At 36.0% G+C, this 18446-nt stretch overlaps 1 protein-coding gene across 1 annotated transcript in view; it reads left to right on the top strand.

The window, feature by feature from the left end:
• Nucleotides 1-18446, top strand: part of CDK14 (cyclin dependent kinase 14) — a 521120-nt gene that overhangs the window by 167570 nt on the left and 335104 nt on the right. Inside the window, exon 5 of the mRNA XM_069461904.1 lies at nucleotides 6600-6679. Within this exon, the coding sequence (XP_069318005.1) occupies nucleotides 6600-6679 (80 nt within the window). The remainder of the gene's footprint in view (nucleotides 1-6599; nucleotides 6680-18446) is intronic.

The raw sequence follows: 18446 nt of genomic DNA, 5'->3' as shown, positions 1-18446 counted from the left end.
TTTGCAAAGACAGAGTCTTCCTGTGTTGCCCAGGCTGGTCCCAAACTCCTGGCCTCAGGCGATCATCCGGCTTCGGCCTCCCAAAGTGCTGAGATTACAGGTGTGAGCCACTGGGCTTGGCCAGATTCAGAACTTGAAGCAGAGAGTAGAACTTACAGGAAGCAGATTTTTGTCTTAGCATAAATAAGAGCTAAATAATATGGGTTATTGTGGAGAAGTTTGAGTTCCATCAAAGTCTTTGAAGGACTACTTTGTTCGAGGCAGTGAGAGTACAAGAATAGACCATCGAGGCAGTGAGGATCTTTTTGTCTATTTGGGATCCTGAATGGTCACTGAGGTTACTTCTAATTGCAAGATAATAAGACTCTAAGATCCTTTATTGATGGATTTTACTTTTGGAAAGGTGCAAAGTTGGCTGGCTTAAAATTGTTGAAATGTACATAATTTCATTTTCTCCCATGAATATTATATGCCACTCTAATTTTGTTTGAAAGTATTATCAGTTTGTATATTTGATAAAACATTGATGATGATGGAGCATACCTTAATAGCAGTCATTTCTTTTTATAGGTAATGATTTGATTGAATATATCCTCTTCTCATTCCACTAAATCTTCAGACTTTTTGCATTGTTCTTCGTATCCTAATAAATAGCCATTACACTATTGTTTTATTAATCATTGGATTTTATTCAAAAAGAAATTAATTTAACAGAAACTAGCATTAGTTTTCTTCCAATTCTTTCTATATTATTTTGATAAAGGTTAGGACAAGGTGTGGTTACTGATAGTTTACCTTGAAATTCTTATTTTTCTGGAATAAAGCATGTAGATCACACTTTTAGGATATTCTAGAATAACATAGGTTAAATCATATTGAGATGACTTCCTATTCACACCTGAATAAAAATTGAATTTAAATGACAATAGCAAGGTCATGAATATTTAGTCAAGCTTTTAATTTTTTGAAATATAAATGTAATGCAATATAGTAAGCTTTTAAACTAGTTTTTAAAGAGGGAATTAATAAATGAAGCATTGCTAGTATAACTTTTCAAATGTTTTTGATAACTTTGTCAAAAATCTATAAACCCAGCCCAAAATATTGTCCTTGCTGTACTCCAGCTTTCTGTTGTCACTCCCTTGGTGACATTTCCTTCTATTACCTCTATCTGTACCAATACAGCAAGGAAACAAAAGCATTGTATCTGCCTGTACTTGGTATTATTTTCCTTTGTAGTTTCTCTTGAGACAAAATCATAATGAAGGAGAGAAGCAGAATGTATTAAATTTCCCAGAGTATATTAAATTTCTTGTAGGTATATTGCTTTAATTTCCTTTATATCCTCTAGACATAATTTCTTCTAGGTGTTAGCACATGGACACTATTTTCAAAGATGACCTAGATAATATTTGTAATTTTGTTTTATTGTACCAAGTTATTCTATTAATTTAAAGTAACTAATGGAATAGAAAACCTTTAGGCTTTCCTTTGAGAATTGTTTGTCTGTAAGGAAATTCTCTTTGCGTACCATCCTTTTGAAACTAGAAAATGTACCCCGAACTAAGTGGGGAGTTTTCTTTATAGGTTTTACAAAACATTGAATGAACAAATGAATGAATAGAGGAAAAAAATCAATAGGCTGTTGTCTTTATTCAAAGTTTCTAGACTTAATTCACTCTCCCAAGAAAATTTTATATTTACAAATTTAGGGCCAACAGATCTATGGAGAGAATTTCTCAAGTTGGCAGGGATTTGGATTTGTGGTTAGAACAGATTTGAAACCTGGATCCTACTTCAGCACGGCTCTGCCCAGCCACCTGGTGTCCCCCCATGTCTCTGTATGTGGAGCTCTCTCTCCCCACCCCACCCCCATGTATGCCCCTCTTCCTTGAGCTCACTTGAGAGCTCGTCCTGTGTGATGGGCAGACTAAAGCAATCGGTCATCCTTGGGCCTAAAGTGAGTCTTGCAACAAGGCCAAGCTGGGAATGGCAGTTGTGGGAAGAATACAAGAATAGTAAAGAATCTCTGAAATAAAATGGCTATACGGGTTAGAGCAACCAGAGACAAATTTGGCAGTATCCCTGATAGAATGTTCCTTGGTAATGTTAACACAATTTAAAGCATTTTCTTCACCACATTATTTACCTGAGTTGATGTCTCCACTGGCAATCAAGCCTTGATTGCCTCCTATTCATTAGCTTTTGATTTAATTAATAAGACTTGTTAAGAGGCTTCTTCAGTGTTTTCTTGTAAACAGCTCTAATTTATTGATCCAATTTGAATTTTGTAATTATTTTAAGTTATTTAAATCAGTGTTTGAATTATATGTTTTAAGCCTTCATAAAACAGCTTAAATCCACAAGATATTTAGAAGATACAGTGTTCATTCCATTTTTTATAGAATAACATATATATCTTTTTTTGATGCTTTTAAAAACTTACATTTTGTAAATGAGTTAGTAACTTAGAATATGAAGTATTTCAGGCTGTACTAAAGTTTAAAATATATATGCACAAAAGGCAGGACATTAGTACCATTTCTTAATGTTATTTTTTCCAAAGGTACCTTTTCCAAAAGTGGAGCCAGTGACTTAACATTTTTCGTAGGCATTAAAACTGAGGGAGTTAGCAGTTGCTGAGTGTCTAGACACGTAGAGAAAAACTAATTAAGAAAGGAGAAAGTCACAATGACTCTTAGGTTAAAGAGCAATTTGATAATCAATATGATTCTTGAGGGGAAACCAGTGAAGCAATTGGAGAAGAGCAAGATGTGATTATTGGTCTGTGCTCAGATTGTTAAAAGATAGTGAATGTTTTGAAACATGTTTGCTGAGTGCAGAAAGGTTAATTAACAAAGCATCCTATAAATTCTAAAACTTCAAGGATGCGAAAACTTTTCCTTATCTACATGCATCAAAAACAAAGAGACTGCACCTTTAATTTGAAAAAAAGAAAATAAATATTTAAACCTACCATGAAAGAAGATGTTGAAATCCTTATGCAATTTTGGCATTTCTGAAGTTTCTTGGAAATAATAATTTTAATACTTTATTTCATACTTATTTTGCAAGTGTGAGGAGGAAAATGTCAATATATTAACAGTATCAATATTAATTCAGTAAAACTTTTGAGAATCTAGTCTATGCCAGGAAGGTTCTAGATACTGGGCACACTCCAGGTGACAACAAAAAAAAAGTCCTTTCACTTCTGGAGCTTATTGTGTAGTACAGATTTTAAGAAAATCTTAGTTTCATGGGCTGTGATACATAAAATCTCAACATCGTTAGCTGTCGTGATGATCATAACCTATAAAATCCCTAATATTTGGTGGTTCAATTCATGGAGAATTCAGAATCAGAATCCCACGAACCTGGGTTTTGTTCTTTTATGCAGTTATCACAGAAAATATCAAAAATTTTTTTCACCATAAAAATAATGCAAATTATTCTATAAGATTACTTACAGGGGTTCCATCTTTAGTTGCATTTAAATAATGAATGTTGACTCAATCAAAGGTTCGTCTCCTTTCAGTATCTCACAGGGCAATCATAGCTTCATGGCCCGAGGTTGTTTTTTAAGTGTATACTCTCAGAAGCATGAGGTCCCTCTGTTCCAGAATTCGGTTCACACTATACACAAGTTAACACTCTCAAGGGAAATGGAAAGCTTTGCAGGAAGAAGGTTGTGTGTATGTTTTATGGGTGAGGGGAAAATATCTGTAAGTGAGGGGAAAATTCCAAGCAGTTCCTGGAATCAGTTACTGGCTCCTTGGGGAGCCAGTGATGAGCTCAACTGGGCTGAGAAAAATCCATGCAGATGTCAGCACTGACTGCATCCCAGTCTCAAGCGCTGCCAAAGGCCTCTCAGCCCTGAAGGACAAACTGAAGAGCACAAGGTACAGTCTCCAGCTGGATCCCACGTGCATGGTAATTTTTTGCCTACACCTGGGTACCTAAAGCACAAACAGGACTAGAAAAATCAAGGTAATATACTCAGGAGAGGAGGTTGCAGAGCAGAAAAGCAGCAAGCCTGTTCTCCCAGCTGAAACACAGGTAAAAATAAACACAACTCCTAACCTTGAGGAGATGGCACATTGTGGAGCCCTACAATCGGATGTCCTTATCCCACTACTGTGACCAGTAATAAAGTATTTCAACAATCAGTTCAGTGCGGAATGTCATTAGGGTGGTTGGACTGTGATAAATTCCTTGGCCTTTTGAGTTTTGTACTATAGCATTTTTTTTAAGTAAAAATGGACAAATTAGATATAGTTTTTGAAAAAGAAGCATTCAAATTTTTTATTTCAGACTCAGGCAGTGGATTCTCTGGGCTGCATGAGTTTTTTTTTGCTGGTTCCTTAACCTCTAAAGATCTTTGGTAGCAATTTAAATTACAACAAGAAACCATTTTGACTTACTAGATTGACAAAATAAAACATTGATGACACATAGCATGGGTGAAGAAGAGGAGGTGTAGGAGCTCTCCTTATTTACCATAGGAAGGGCAAATTGGTATCTTATATGTAGGATAATTTTCCAATATTTGTAAAATTAGAAATTAAAAATGTGCAAACCTTTTGACCTTGTAATTTCACATTTAGGAATTTATCTTACAGATATATTTTTACATGGATGAAATTATGTATACAAGAATATTTATTGTATCCTTGTTTATAGTAGCACAAAAATCAGGAATAAGCTAAATAAGCTAAAATAACCTATCAGCAGAAGACTGAGATTAAATTAAATACACTATACTCATGCAGAGTCATACCCTGTGGCACACCGTGGCCTTTCAAAAGCAGGAGGCAGTTTTTAATGCATTTATAAAGAAGTCACCAAAACATATTATTTAATGACAAAAACAATGTACAGTATACTCTGTATTCTGTACTACCATTTGTGTATGTGCATATATGTTTGTGTGTATACATTTATGTGTGAGATATATATATATATGGAAGTCTGTATATCTGAAAATATATGTGAACAATGGTAATTGGTGACCTTAGAGGACAGCAGTTGGGTGGCTGAGGAAATGTGTGGCTGGGAGATTTACTTTTTACCAAATACCTTCTTTTAACTTTTACATTTTTTTAAAACACAGTCAGTCCTTCGTATCCACAGTTTTCACATCTGTGGATTCAACCAACTCTGAATCAAAAATATTTGGGAAACAAAACAATAAAAAATAATACAACCATAAAAATACAGTGTAACGGCTATTTATGTAGCATTTACATTGTGTTAGGTATTTTATGTGATGTAGAGATGATTTAAAGGATAAGGGAGGGCCGGGCGCGGTGGCTCACGCCTGTAATCCTAGCACTCTGGGAGGCCGAGGTGGGTGGATCGCTCTAGGTTAGGAGTTCGAGACCAGCCTGAGCAAGAGCGAGACCCCGTCTCTACTAAAAATAGAAAGAAATTATCTGGCCAACTAAAATATATATAGAAAAAATTAGCCAAGCATGGTGGTGCATGCCTGTAGTCCCAGCTACTCGGGAGGCTGAGGCAGTAGGCTCGCTTAAGCCCAGGAGTTTGAGGTTGCTGTGAGCTAAGCTGACGCCACGGCACTCACTCTAGTCAGGGCAACAAAGCGACACTCTGTCTCAAAAAAAAAATAAATAAATAAAATAAAGGATAAGGGAGGACATGCATGGGTATGTGCAAATACTACACCATTTTATATTAATATAAGGGACTTGAGAATCTGTGGATTTTGGTATCTGAGGGGGTTCTGGAACCTATCCCCTGAGGGTTGTATGTGCTTTTTTTTTCCTTCCTATTTTAATTAACAAACAAACCAAATAAAGTATGCTGCTAGGCCTAGTAAAGGCAGAAAATAGAACATTCAAGAAGACCAATATAGATAGTCATCTTTGACTGTTGACAGAATTGACTGAATAAAAAGTTATCTCCATAGTGTAATTCTTACTTTTAATTAGAGCCGACACATATTTAGAATGTGTCTGGAAGGACCATCTGCTTTGGATAGGTCTTGTATAATCTTGTAATAGTGAAATATTCATAACTTTTTTGATAATATACTGTAAGATAAAACACACCCAGACCAAATATAATTTTAGGAGGCTCTAGTAAAAAAAAAAAAAGGAAAAAATGGGAATGGGTGTTGTTGAGAGAGAGAAGGTTGAGTGTCAAATTTCTGTCCCTGGGGATTGAATGATCTCAGCTAAAGACTGAACATGAAGACATTTCAGCAAAAGAAACAAAGAGCAAGTTATTGGAGAAAAGAGTAATTTTGACTGCTTGATTTTTAATTAATCTGAGAATAATTGTCAAGCGTGGTGATTTTGTTAAACACTAGTTTCATTCTGGAAGGAACACAGTGAATCACAGAAAACTTCAGTTAAATCTTGGCCTATGCAAGTGTGAATATTCAAAATGTGAATATTTATGATGATGATACAGAATTCCCAGCCTGACTGAAATTAATCTTGCTGTGGTGATGTAATTGAGTCACTGACATTTTCAGTGCAAAAGTACATAAAATACAAATTATAAGGAAGACAATTAGAACCATAATGGACACATATTTTCACGAATTCACTTCTCATCTTTTCTTTCCTTTCTCACAGGGTAAATGGGAAGTTGGTAGCCCTGAAGGTGATCAGGCTGCAAGAAGAAGAAGGTACACCTTTCACAGCTATCAGGGAAGGTAAGCACTTTTACCTGTTATCTTTGCTTTTGTGTTTGTATGATGCCTGTAGCTATTTAAATATTATATACCTCTGAATATGTAGAGTTTTAAAATTACATAATTATATCTCTTATTGGGAAGTATAAGCTGAAATTCAAAAATTGGTACCTCTTGAAATCATACCAAGTCACGTTCCATAAAATAAGACCACCTGCTGTATGCTCAGATGTGGGAAAAAAAATGCCGTGCATTGGTGGTGAGGCTATATGGGGAATTGTCTGATTTTGTTTCCAGAGCTCCTAAGATACATATTAGTTTAACATTACTCTGTTTCCATGACTAAGAAGGAAAATCCTTATAAATGGGGGCAGAGGATCATGCTATCTTATTGGTCATTTGAATTTCTACTTTCTTGATTTCTTTGTTCCTATCCTTTACTGTGTTTTCTACTGGTTTTTCCTATTGACATATAGGCACTCTTTATATATTAGGGTCATTTATATTATAATTTTTTCTCCAGTCTGTCATTTTCTAAAAATTCCTTTTATAATGTAGTTATTTGCTACATATAAGATTTAATTTTTATGAAACTAAATCACTCTATCTTTGCTTTGTTAATTTATGTATAGAAAAGTCTCTCTACTCCCTGAGAATAAAATATCTTCTTTTTTTAATGGGAACTTTTCAATTCCATTTCATAACTTTTAGGATTAGTAGCTTTGCCTCTACTCCATTTTTAAAAGTGCAGATGATGGTCAGCTGTTATTTCAGGTAGAATGAGCAAAGGAAACTTCTCCATTTCATATATCCTTCTGCCTACTTGGCATCTTCTCTTGAATCCAGTAAATATAAAAGGGATAATACATCAGTACCAGTGAGGTTCATTTCAGGAATGCAAGGCTACTTCAATCTTCAAATATCGATCATTGTATCACGGTTACCTCAAACTTAACACGTTCAAGTGAAACTCATTGTCTTCCTCCCATAACCAAATTCTCTCTCTCTCTCTCTCTCTCTCTCTCTGTCTCTTTCCTTAAGAGACAGGGTCTTGCTCTGTCACCCAAGCTTGAATGCAATGGCACAGTCTTAGCTCACTGGCTCACTGCAGCCTTGAACACCTGGGCTAAAATGATCCTTCTGCTCAGCCTCCCAAGTAACGACTACAGGCACATGCCACCATGCCTGGCTATTTTTTTTTTTATTTTTTGTAGAGATGGGAGTCTCACTATGTTGCCCAGGCTGGCCTTAAACTCCTGGCCTCAAGTGATCCTCCTGCCTTGGTTTTCCAAAGTGCTGGGATTACAGGTGTGAGCCACTGTACCTGGTTGACACTTTTTATTTCTTTTTTGTATTTCAGTTACATATAGATTAATATATTTGGAATTATATATAAATATTTGAAATTGTGTGTGTGCGCATATATCCAATTATGTATGAATTTCATTTCATAGTAGTAAAGGCAAAAAAAGTAATAAAAATGTTTGTTATATAAAGATGGTATTGGGTTTGATAGAATTAAACACTATTGGCTAAGGTAGAACTATGGGTTCCTGTTGAGTTGTGGAGGAAGACAAGGTTAAAAGTGCTATTGAGTTTGATTATGATAGATCCTGAATATGAGAGAGGAGAGGGGCAAGGGATGGTGGGCCCAGAGGGAAGCAGAAGGAAAATGAAGCTGGCCAGCAGCCAGGATCCCTAGTATGGAGGGTGTGTGCTAGAATTAACTAGCCTAAGCTTGCTGTTGGTACTAATCCTGGTTCAAGGTTAAGAGCAAGTTCATAATGATATTAGAGGATCCAGTGTGACAGGCGGGCCCATCAGTGGGAGGTTCCAAGGAAGAAGCAAGTGGGTCAAATTGAAGTTGTTGATGATCTACTTGTTCGCATTGGCTGGGTGTGAGGCGACGCCCTTAAGCACAGTGGCAGGTGGGGTCAAGGCAACACAGAGGAGCAGAGACCATAGTGAATCCCCAGCACCCTGAGGGCTGGGCTTGGCAGGCAACATGACTTCATTTTAAGCCTGGAGATGAGCTTAGGAACTGGCCCTTAGCTGCGGTTGTGTCGTAGAATTGTAGAATGCAGAGCTGTGTAGGTGGGACCTTGTTCCGTTTGGGAGCCTCAGAAGACTTTTGAGCTGTGCATATTCGGAAGAGAAATCTGATATTAGGACATGATATAGATTAGATAATGAGGAAACTGGAAGCTGATAAATCAGTCAGTCAAAGTAGTACAGATTTGAAATTATGGGTTTGTTGGAAGGCAGTAACAAAAAATGATGTTGTATAGAAAGAAATGCCAGAGATAGGCAAATTATTGGTTATAGATGATATAGGAGGGAAATATCAATGCTTTTGAGTTTGATGAATGAACAAATGGTGCCAGAAATAGAAATAGTTTGTGATTGCACAGAGAATTGTTTTTAATGCTTTAAGTTTTAAAAGGCTGTTATCCAACTTAATCTTAACATCAGTCCTTTGAAGGAGGTTTTTTTTTTTTAATTTTATAGAATTTACATTGCTCATGGAATCTATATTATGAGTATGGAATTGAGGCTCAGAGAAGTTTATTAATAGATGACTAGTGTAAAGGAATTGGATCTTGTACCTCGATCTTGTTAGATTCCGAAACTGTCATTACTTACTTTTTGGAGTGATTGATTTGTGTTTTAGAGATTTTGAGCTCATGAGACCTCTATGTGAGAATGTCTTGTTGGTAATGTGGGAGTGTAGCTCACAAGAGTTTGGCATAAGCAGTATATATTTAGCATAGTCCTTAAGAAGTTGAACAAGTCTAAAATTTTTGTGGAAGAGAACTTTGAGTGAAAACAGGGAGTTAGTTGTAAGGTAGTGTAGTGAGTTGGAAACCGCTGTGGATATTGGAGTCTGGAAAGCTGGATTTTGATTCTAATTTTGTTTTTCGTCACTGTACCATATAAGACAAGCCACCTGTATTAGTTTGCAAGGGCTTCTGTAATGCAGTTCCACAGATTAGGTGGTTTAAACAACAGAAATTTATTGTGTCTCACAGTTCTAGAGGCTGGAAGAGTGGGGTGAGAGCAAAGTGTCATGGCCCTCTTTGTGTGAGGGCCATGAGGGGACAGTCTGTGTCAGGCCTCTCTCCTTAACTTGTAGATGGTCATCTTCTCCCTGTGCTTCATGTCATCTTTCCTACGTTCCTGTTTGTGTTTGTGTTCAAATTTTCTGTTCTTGTAAGAACCCCAATCATATTGGATTAGGGCCCATCCTTATGACCTCATTTTAACTTAATCACCCCTTTAAAGGCCATTATCTCCAAATATAGTCACATTCTGAGGCACTGGGGGTTAGGATTTCAACATGTTTTTTTTGGGAGATGCAATTCAGCCCATAACACCACTGAATGATTTTGTGCCCTAGTAACTTTCCCTGCAGAAAGCAGGAGTTGGATCACGCCATCTCTCAGGGACACTACCTTAGAATTGTGGTTTTAATTTCCCAAGGAGTCTCTAAACTCAGATTTTTGAATGTTCTGGAGATTATGAAATGATAGGTGAATTGTTGAGGCCTGAAGGGACTGATCACAAAATGTCATTCTATTTTCCTTTGAATAAAGGAAATGACTTGAATAAAGGAAAGGATGTCTTTCTAATAGTCTGACTTCTCAGTGATTTTTATTGGAGATAAAAGATACTATGGAAGGAGGAAGAATTAAACTCTGGGTCAGTTTTGGTTATTCTTTTCTTGCCTTCTCATTCTTGTCTTTCTTAATCATATTTTTCTGCTACTTACGTGTGGAAGCAAAAGCTATCACCATTGCTCAGCCTTTTTATCTTTCCCTATTAATAGTTCTAGAAGTTCATGCTCAGTATCTCCTCTGTGTGTCTAGTGGTAGAACTTGAAATATTTAGGACAAGGCGGGCGACACTTGGGATATGTTCATTTTTACATTCATAAGGAAGCAGCAGTGCTTGTTCAATTGAGATGAAACACTTGAATTTGAGTTTGCCCCTCTTCTGCTGTTTTGATCAATTTCTTATTCACAAAATGTCAACAGCAGGAAGATCTCAAAATACGAAAGCACCGTGCACAGTAAAGTAGTTTTCAAGTGGCTGCTTGCCACTTACAGGCTTATCCCGGAATTTGGATTTTAACACATAATTTTCACCTAAAGTGGAAATCCTTGCAAGCAACCCTAATATTACCTAGATTTATGTCCAAAGAGAGACTTTGAATTTTATCTTGTTGAGCTAGAGTGTGCAGGTTCAGGAGCTTTGAAATTCGTTCTGTCTTCTTTGATGGCAGCTTAGAGAAATTAAGTAGCAGTGCTGAGGACCAGCTTTTCTATTTTAATTTAGAATCTGTGTGTGATAGTGTCTTGGTTTAGGGTGGTATTGATGAAGGGTCAGGAAATACAGGAAAGGTTGGAAAGGGAGTGGATGAAATGTCTTAAGGTATCCCATATTTAAAACAAAGTGTGTATGTTCTTATACTGTGATATATTATGTTCTAATGTCTGAAAATTTTTTGTCTTACGATTTCCCCAGACAAGGAATAAAGGTGAGGGAAACAGTTGTCTCCTTTCATGGATTCTTGAACATCTGATGATTTTCTTAGGCAAGAGTTATGCTTAACAAGAAAACTAGATTCTCTTATAGGGAATAATTTTAAATTAAAATAGTAACAATATCAATAGACAATATTTAACATCTGCTTGCACACTGTGCATACACAGCCAGAGCCTAGTCTCCTTTAATTCTCACACAACCCTCTAAGGTATGGACTATTATTTCTATTTTGAGGTGAAGAAAATTAGGCATGAAGAGGTTAAGCCACCCACCTGAGGGCACAGCCAGTTTGTGGTAGAGCTAAAAGTTGAAACTGGGCAGTCACACTGCAGAGCCTCCCCCTGAACATGGCACTGTGATTGTGAGAGATTTTGAATAAAAAATTTGAGTTTATGCTGCATTTTCGTTTCATGCAGGGGGTTGCATTATTGCCATTAAATCAATGTGAGCAAAATAGGGCATTTTGGGGGGGAAAATGTAGGGGAAAAATTTATTAATAAAAGTGATAACACATTATTCAGTAAAGATAGGAGAGCAGCACCCACGTAGGACAAGGAAGGGTCGAAAAGAGGAAAGAAACAAATCGGTTCAACACAGTGTAACTCAGGGACAGTAGTAGAAACATGCTGAGGAAAAAGGACCCTCTAATGGTAAACTCTCATAGTATTGAACTTTTCATTTGGGTATGTTCTTTTTAATACATGTTTGAATATTCCCATGTGTTTTACCCACCTTTTTTCTTCTCTCTTCCTCTCTCCGCTCTTTTTCTGTGTTTTTCATTATTTATTCTATTAGAATTCTATAGAAACATTTTAGATTTCTTTTTTTCTCTTTTTTTAATCTCAAAATATTACAGGGGTACAAATGAACCCCTGTAATGAATTTCTGATAAAAATTATGGTACCCAGAAAGGCAAAGGGGGATAGAAATTGAAAAGAAGATTAAGGAAAAAAAGATAACCTCTATATTTCAAGTATTTGGAATTAGATGACCTGCTTATAAAATGTATAATTTGATCCTTTAATTATTAATTTTGAACTATATATTAAAATGTTTCTAATAGTATGGTAAGTTTGGTATATTATATAAATTATCTAAGTTATTGATATTATTTTTATAAAGGTGTTAAAGTTATGAAATAGACAATATGGCTTATTTTAATTAGGCCATTAAAAATTTTGGTGTGTGACATCAATTTCATTTTCTTCAACATATCTTTCTATCTTATGTACAAAACCTCTTTATTTTTGTTGTTTTTTATTAAATGTAGTACTTGTTTTCCTTGTAGATGTCTAATGTAATTGCTTATGAAGATTGGGTGTTAGGTTTGATACATAATTGAGTTATAATTCAACTGGTAATTAACCAGTCTAAGTTTCATTTCTTGCATTTCATGTTTGGGGTGTTGTATTACTTTTCTAGGGCTGCCATGGTAAATTACCACAAACTTGGTGGTTTATTCTCTTACAATGCTGGATGCTAGAAGTTCAAAATCAAGGTATTGGCAGCACTGTGCTTCCTTTTAAGGATGTAGGGCCCAGACATAGTGGCTTGTGCCTGTAATCCCAATGACTTGGAAGGCTGAGGCAGGAGGATACCTTGAGCCCAGGAGTTCAAGGCTGCAGTGAGCAACGACAGCACCACTGCACTCCAGCCTGGGTAACAGAGCAAGACCTTGTCTCTTAAAAAATAAAAAAATTAAAAAAAGTCTGTAGGGAAGAAATCTTTACTTGCCTTTTCCCAGTTTCTGGGGACTCGTGGCAGTTTTTGGTGTTCTTTGGCTTAGAGTTACATCATTCCAATCTCTGCTTCTATCTTCACGTGATCATCTCTGTGTATCTCTGTGTGTCTTCTCTTCTTGTAGAGATACCACTAATTAGATTTAGAACCCACCCTAATCCAGTATGGCTTCATCTTAATTTAGGTAATTACATCTGCAAAAACCTTATTTGCAAATTGAGGTCACATTCTCAGGTTCCAGGTACACATGAATTTTTGGGAGATACTATTCATCCCACTATAAGTATTTTTTCTTCTCAGTTTCACATAGAGATTTGTAGATAATAGTGGACTGGGACCTGCCTTGCACTTCAAAAGCTTAGGAGAAAAATGTACTATATAGTGGTTTTGATAATACTCTTCATCATTTTCTTTTTATTAAAGTTTATATATATTAGGTGAATAAATGGGATAACTTTCTCCAAGGTGATTTGGTTTTGTTTCTCTCTAGGCTCTTTTGTTACTGTTGTTCATTTTTTTTTTTATTTTGAAGAAATATATCGTTCTTCCTGGATGATTGACTGTCTCATGACCTGTGGCTGTGAGACAGATTACATCTGTCAGGGCAGTGAATATGATTGAGACATTGGTAGTTAGTCTGGGTTGGGAGCAGGGAGAACTGGTATAATGGAGATCCCGAAGGCTTCTAAGTAAATGAGAAATGATAAAGATCTGCTTTCACAATTCTGTAAATTGGTTATTGGGACTTCAGACACATTTACTCAAAGACAAAATGTTGTAAATCTTGATTGGATTTCCAGGCTATTATGCAAGTGTCTTTTTAATTCAGATATACAGTTGAACAAATGTATAGCTCTGATGATCAAATAGAACCCAAATGATAGATTTATAATCATCTTTGATTATAACCTAAATCATCTTGTCAAATGTCTGGATGCCAAGAGACATCTTACCTTTATCACCTTCCTAGTGGAGAGAGGACATCAGCCAAAGAACTTAGGTCTTTCCTTCCCTCCCTCTTTCCTTACGGGGAGTCTCCCATGCTTAGGCTCCTGGAAGCTACGTTGAGGGAATGGGCACGGATGGGAAGAGGGGCTCCTGGGGCATAAGCCCCTTCTCTCGCAGAACCAGAGGGCAGTGCTGGAGAAGGGGAGAGAGAACAAATGTTTGTTTCCCTGTTTGTGCTTTGTCAATACTGGTGTTTTGAACTGTTTATCCTCTTGTAACAATTTCTAAATTAACAAGTAGATTATAAACAGAATTTTTACTGAACTTTTACCCTATGCTATTCCAACATCTGACCCTATGCAGTGGGTGACAGGTTAAAGTAGGTATCTTCCAAGGATCTTAATAACTTTAGGGTTTAGCAATTCTGTGCTCAGTTTAGACTTCTGAATTCAGCTGTTTAGCAAGTGTTTTTTAAGACACTAATTGTGCCATCATTATTCAAAGTACAGTAATCCTATATAAGCTAATTTGGAAGCTAAATGAGACTTTAGAGATTACCTTGTCCAGAGATTTCTCAGTTGCATCCTGGTGGTGCTCAAGCTGCATGGTTTGGCTCTTACAGTAGTTTTTAATAAATACTATAATGAGCAACTGGACGGAATTTTGCCTAGTGGTTGGTTTCTAAAGCCTGACTGTCTGCGTTCAAATTGGCTTCCATTCCTGGCTAAGTGTATGATTTTGTGCAAGTCTTTAACTTTCTGTGCTTCTAAGATTCCTTTTCTATAAAAGAGAATGAAAATAATATTCACCTTATAGGATTATTGGGATATTATAGCCATCAAATATGAACATGAGGGGATAAAATAGAAACAATCAACAATAATGAAAATTTCTTAGAAATAAAAATACTTTAACAGGTATTAAAATTGCAGAAGAATATTTGGGTGGTGAACTGAAGGAAATCTCCCAAAAGATGATCAAGACGAGTTATTTTCTCTTATTTCTTTGAGGATAAATGGTATAGTTCTTTGAATTTTCTTCTGTATTGTCACTGTTTCATTTTTTTTCTACTTGTCTGTTTGGCTCTCTTTCTTATTGTAAGCATCCTTCAGCTACCTGGAGTTCTTGACTGTCAACTTCATATTTAAGAGAGAGGCTTGAATATGCTGACTGGAAAGTCTGGGTACTGTAGTATGATGATGTGAGTTAACTAGTTTTTGCCTTGAAGCCCCTCAGATGTGAGTACGCTGGAGTTTTTTCTTGGAGTTTCCACAGGGAAGGATTATTTAATCTCCTGCCTAGAGGATTTAAGTTGCTGCCCACATTATGGGGATTGAGTAAGAGACAAGGTTATAGGAGAATCTCACCCTTCAACATGAATATTTTTATTGAGTCGTCTTGTTTTCGGTTCAGGTCATACAGCTACTATGCAGAAGCTAAGAGGTATTGAAGTACTTAGGGCAAAAAATGATAAGAGCCTATAAAAAGGCCTTGGTGGTAGGGAGAGGTAGGGAATGAATGTGTTTGGGAGAGACTTAAGAGGGACACCTGCTAGGGCTTGGTGTTTGACTAGACATGGACTTTGATGGAAATACAGGTATTTAGCTTGACTTCTAGGATTTTGGCTTGGGTAATTGGGTAGATAGTGAGTGGAGCAAATAATAAGAAAGGGACTATGGTCTGGGGCATGGGTAAGGGGAGGTGGAGTGTGGGAAAGATAATGAGTTCAATCAATGGGTTTGAGGTCTGGCATTCCTGTGGTGGTTGTTTACATGGTGGTGCAATTTAGATAACAGGTTCATTACAACTAGCCATATTCAAGTATATCATCTCACCATAATTTTTCAATACTGTGAGGAATGTTGATGTTATCTTCATTTTGCTAATTAAGAAGCTGGATCTAAAGAGATTTATGCCCAAAGTCACACAAATGATTAAATGGCAGAGGAGCTCAGCTTGGGTCTTTTAACCAGTGCCTGCAACAGTGCCTGGCTCGTCATGGGCACTCAGTACATGCTGAATAAATGCCCAAGTCCTTTCTTTTTATTCTGCTATTCTGCATTGCTATTGAGAAAGAAACCCATATGATGAAAATTGTGCACAGATTCTTTTCAGGCCGCTAAGAAGCATAGAGGTGAAATTGGGAAAGCACTGTAAGCAAGTTGGAAAAATTTCCAGTCTTAGTGGAACCACTGGCTGTGTGATCATGAGTAATCATTTAATATATTTTGTCTTCATTTTTGAAATGAAGTGGGAACTATATGATATTGTTAGAACTTTATGATTAAAATAATAGTACTAGCATGAATCTTTAACCCAGATAAAGGATCTATAACTCTGTCATCAGCGTTCATACACATGCTGCAATGTGATGCACATTTATTGTGTTGAAATATTTTTAGGCCCTCTAGTAATAACACTTTATGTCTGTCACTGCAATAAGTAACATGAATTCCTTCAGAGCATTTTACAATTGACAGGCAAAAATTTTGTAAATGGAAGATAAAAATCTATGAGTCTAGACTGAGATTCTAAGTAAGCTTATATAAATTGCCACAATTGTTATTTTTTGTAAGTCTGAGTAATTTGATGGGTATCTGCCAGTTGTTGTTAACAAAAATTTGTAAGCTGTTAGGTCATGTGAATTTAAAAACTATGAAAATCATATATTTTCTTTTTCATGTCATTAATTTTAAAGGATAAAGTTTGGGTTTTTTAAAAATCAAGTGATCAATTTCTTGGCTGCTTTAAATTTGTAAAAATTTTATATTACATTTTGTTCTGTTTTGTCAACTGGAAATATAAATTGAGTTGTGATACTTTTATATTTAAGATATTTTTAGAAGTATTATATAACCAGTTCTGATCTGAACGCATTTATAGCTGTCTAAAAATCCCCATGGACTTTTTCAATTCCTACCTTACCAATCTTTTAAAAATGCTTCCTCATTTAATTCTCACCATAATCCTATGTTATATGTAAGTATTAATATCTCCAAGTTACAGATGAGGAAATTGAGGCTTAGAGATAAGTAAATTGTCCAGTTAGGATATCAGCTAGGGTATTTTAACCTAAGTGTTTAAAGATAATACATTCTTCCCTTCAAATTTTTTTGGCTAGTTTTAAAAAGTGATGGGAATTCATAATCTATATATACCTGCTTTTCATGACAATAATGGACACAGCTACTACATACTGCTTTAAGAAAAGGCAAACCATTGGTATACCTTTATTGCTTCTTAATATCTGAGAAGCTGTTATACGGTTTTGTCACCTAAAGCTATGTACTATTTAGTAACCTAGAAATAGTCAAAGGATGACAAACTGTGAGCAATTCATGACGAATGTCATGACCACTGACAGGGTTTAGTTTCTTATATGTCCTCAAACTCTAGATTAAGATAAATTTCCTTAAATGTTTAAGGAACTTGACAGTTCTAGAAAGAGAGGAGAGAGAAATGGATAAAGACATATTTTTAAAAAAGAAATAATTGTCTCCAAATTACTAAATTTGTTGAAAAACATGATTAACCTATCAATCTAAGTAGATCAATGAACCACAATTAGGAGAAACATAAAGAGACCTAAAACTAGATCCATCATAGTCAAACTGTTTAAAGGAAAAGACAAAGAGGAAATCTTGAAGGCAGGAAAAGTAAAACAACTCATTACATGCAGGAGAAAAATTATGTTTAAGAGCTGACCTTGTATACAAACTAGTAGAGCCAGGAAGGCAACATAATGACATATTCAAAATGCTTAAAAACAAGAGAAAACAACCCCCTCCCCCAAACCCCTGTTAACTAAAAGTCTGTATCCCACAAACTATCCTTCAAAATCGAAGGCTAAGACATTTTTCAGATCAGCAAAGAGAAATACTAAACGAGATCTGTCAGACTGGGAAAAAAAAATGACACTAAACACCAACTTAATTCCAGAGGAAAAAAATAAAGAACACCAGATATGGTAAATATATGAATAAATATAAAAGATTCTATACATTTTCTCTTTTTTCTCTTAGTTTGTAAAAAGACATTATTTAGCGCAATAATTATAACACTATGTGTTGTATATAAAATATATATAGATGTACTGTGTATGAAAATAATAACAGAAAGGCAGGGGAGAAAATTGGAACAAAGATACTATACTTTTTTTTTTTTTTGAGACAGAGTTTTACTCTGTCACCCGGGCTAGAGTGTAGTGGCATCAGCCTAGCTCACAGCAACCTCAAACTCCTGAGCTCAAGTGATCCTCCTGCCTCAGCCTCCTGAGTAGCTGGGACTACCAGTGTGCACCACCACACCAGGCTAATTTTTTTCTATTTTTAGTAGAGACAGGGTCTTGCTCTTGCTCAGGCTGGTCTTGAACTCCTGACCTCAAGCAATTCTCCCACCTCGGCCTCCCAGAATGCTAGGATTACAGGCATAAGCTACCGCATGTAGCCGAAGATACTATATTTTATGAGTACTAAGTCAATATTAAGCTGAAGTAAATTGTAATACATTAAGCTGTAAATTGTATAATAATTCCTAGAACAACTGCTAAGGAAAT

Source organism: Eulemur rufifrons, chromosome 29 (assembly GCF_041146395.1).
Source record: "Eulemur rufifrons isolate Redbay chromosome 29, OSU_ERuf_1, whole genome shotgun sequence".
Classification (NCBI taxonomy): domain Eukaryota; kingdom Metazoa; phylum Chordata; class Mammalia; order Primates; family Lemuridae; genus Eulemur; species Eulemur rufifrons.
Note: the sequence above shows the minus strand (reverse complement) of the source record. Positions and strands in the feature narration are given on the sequence as shown.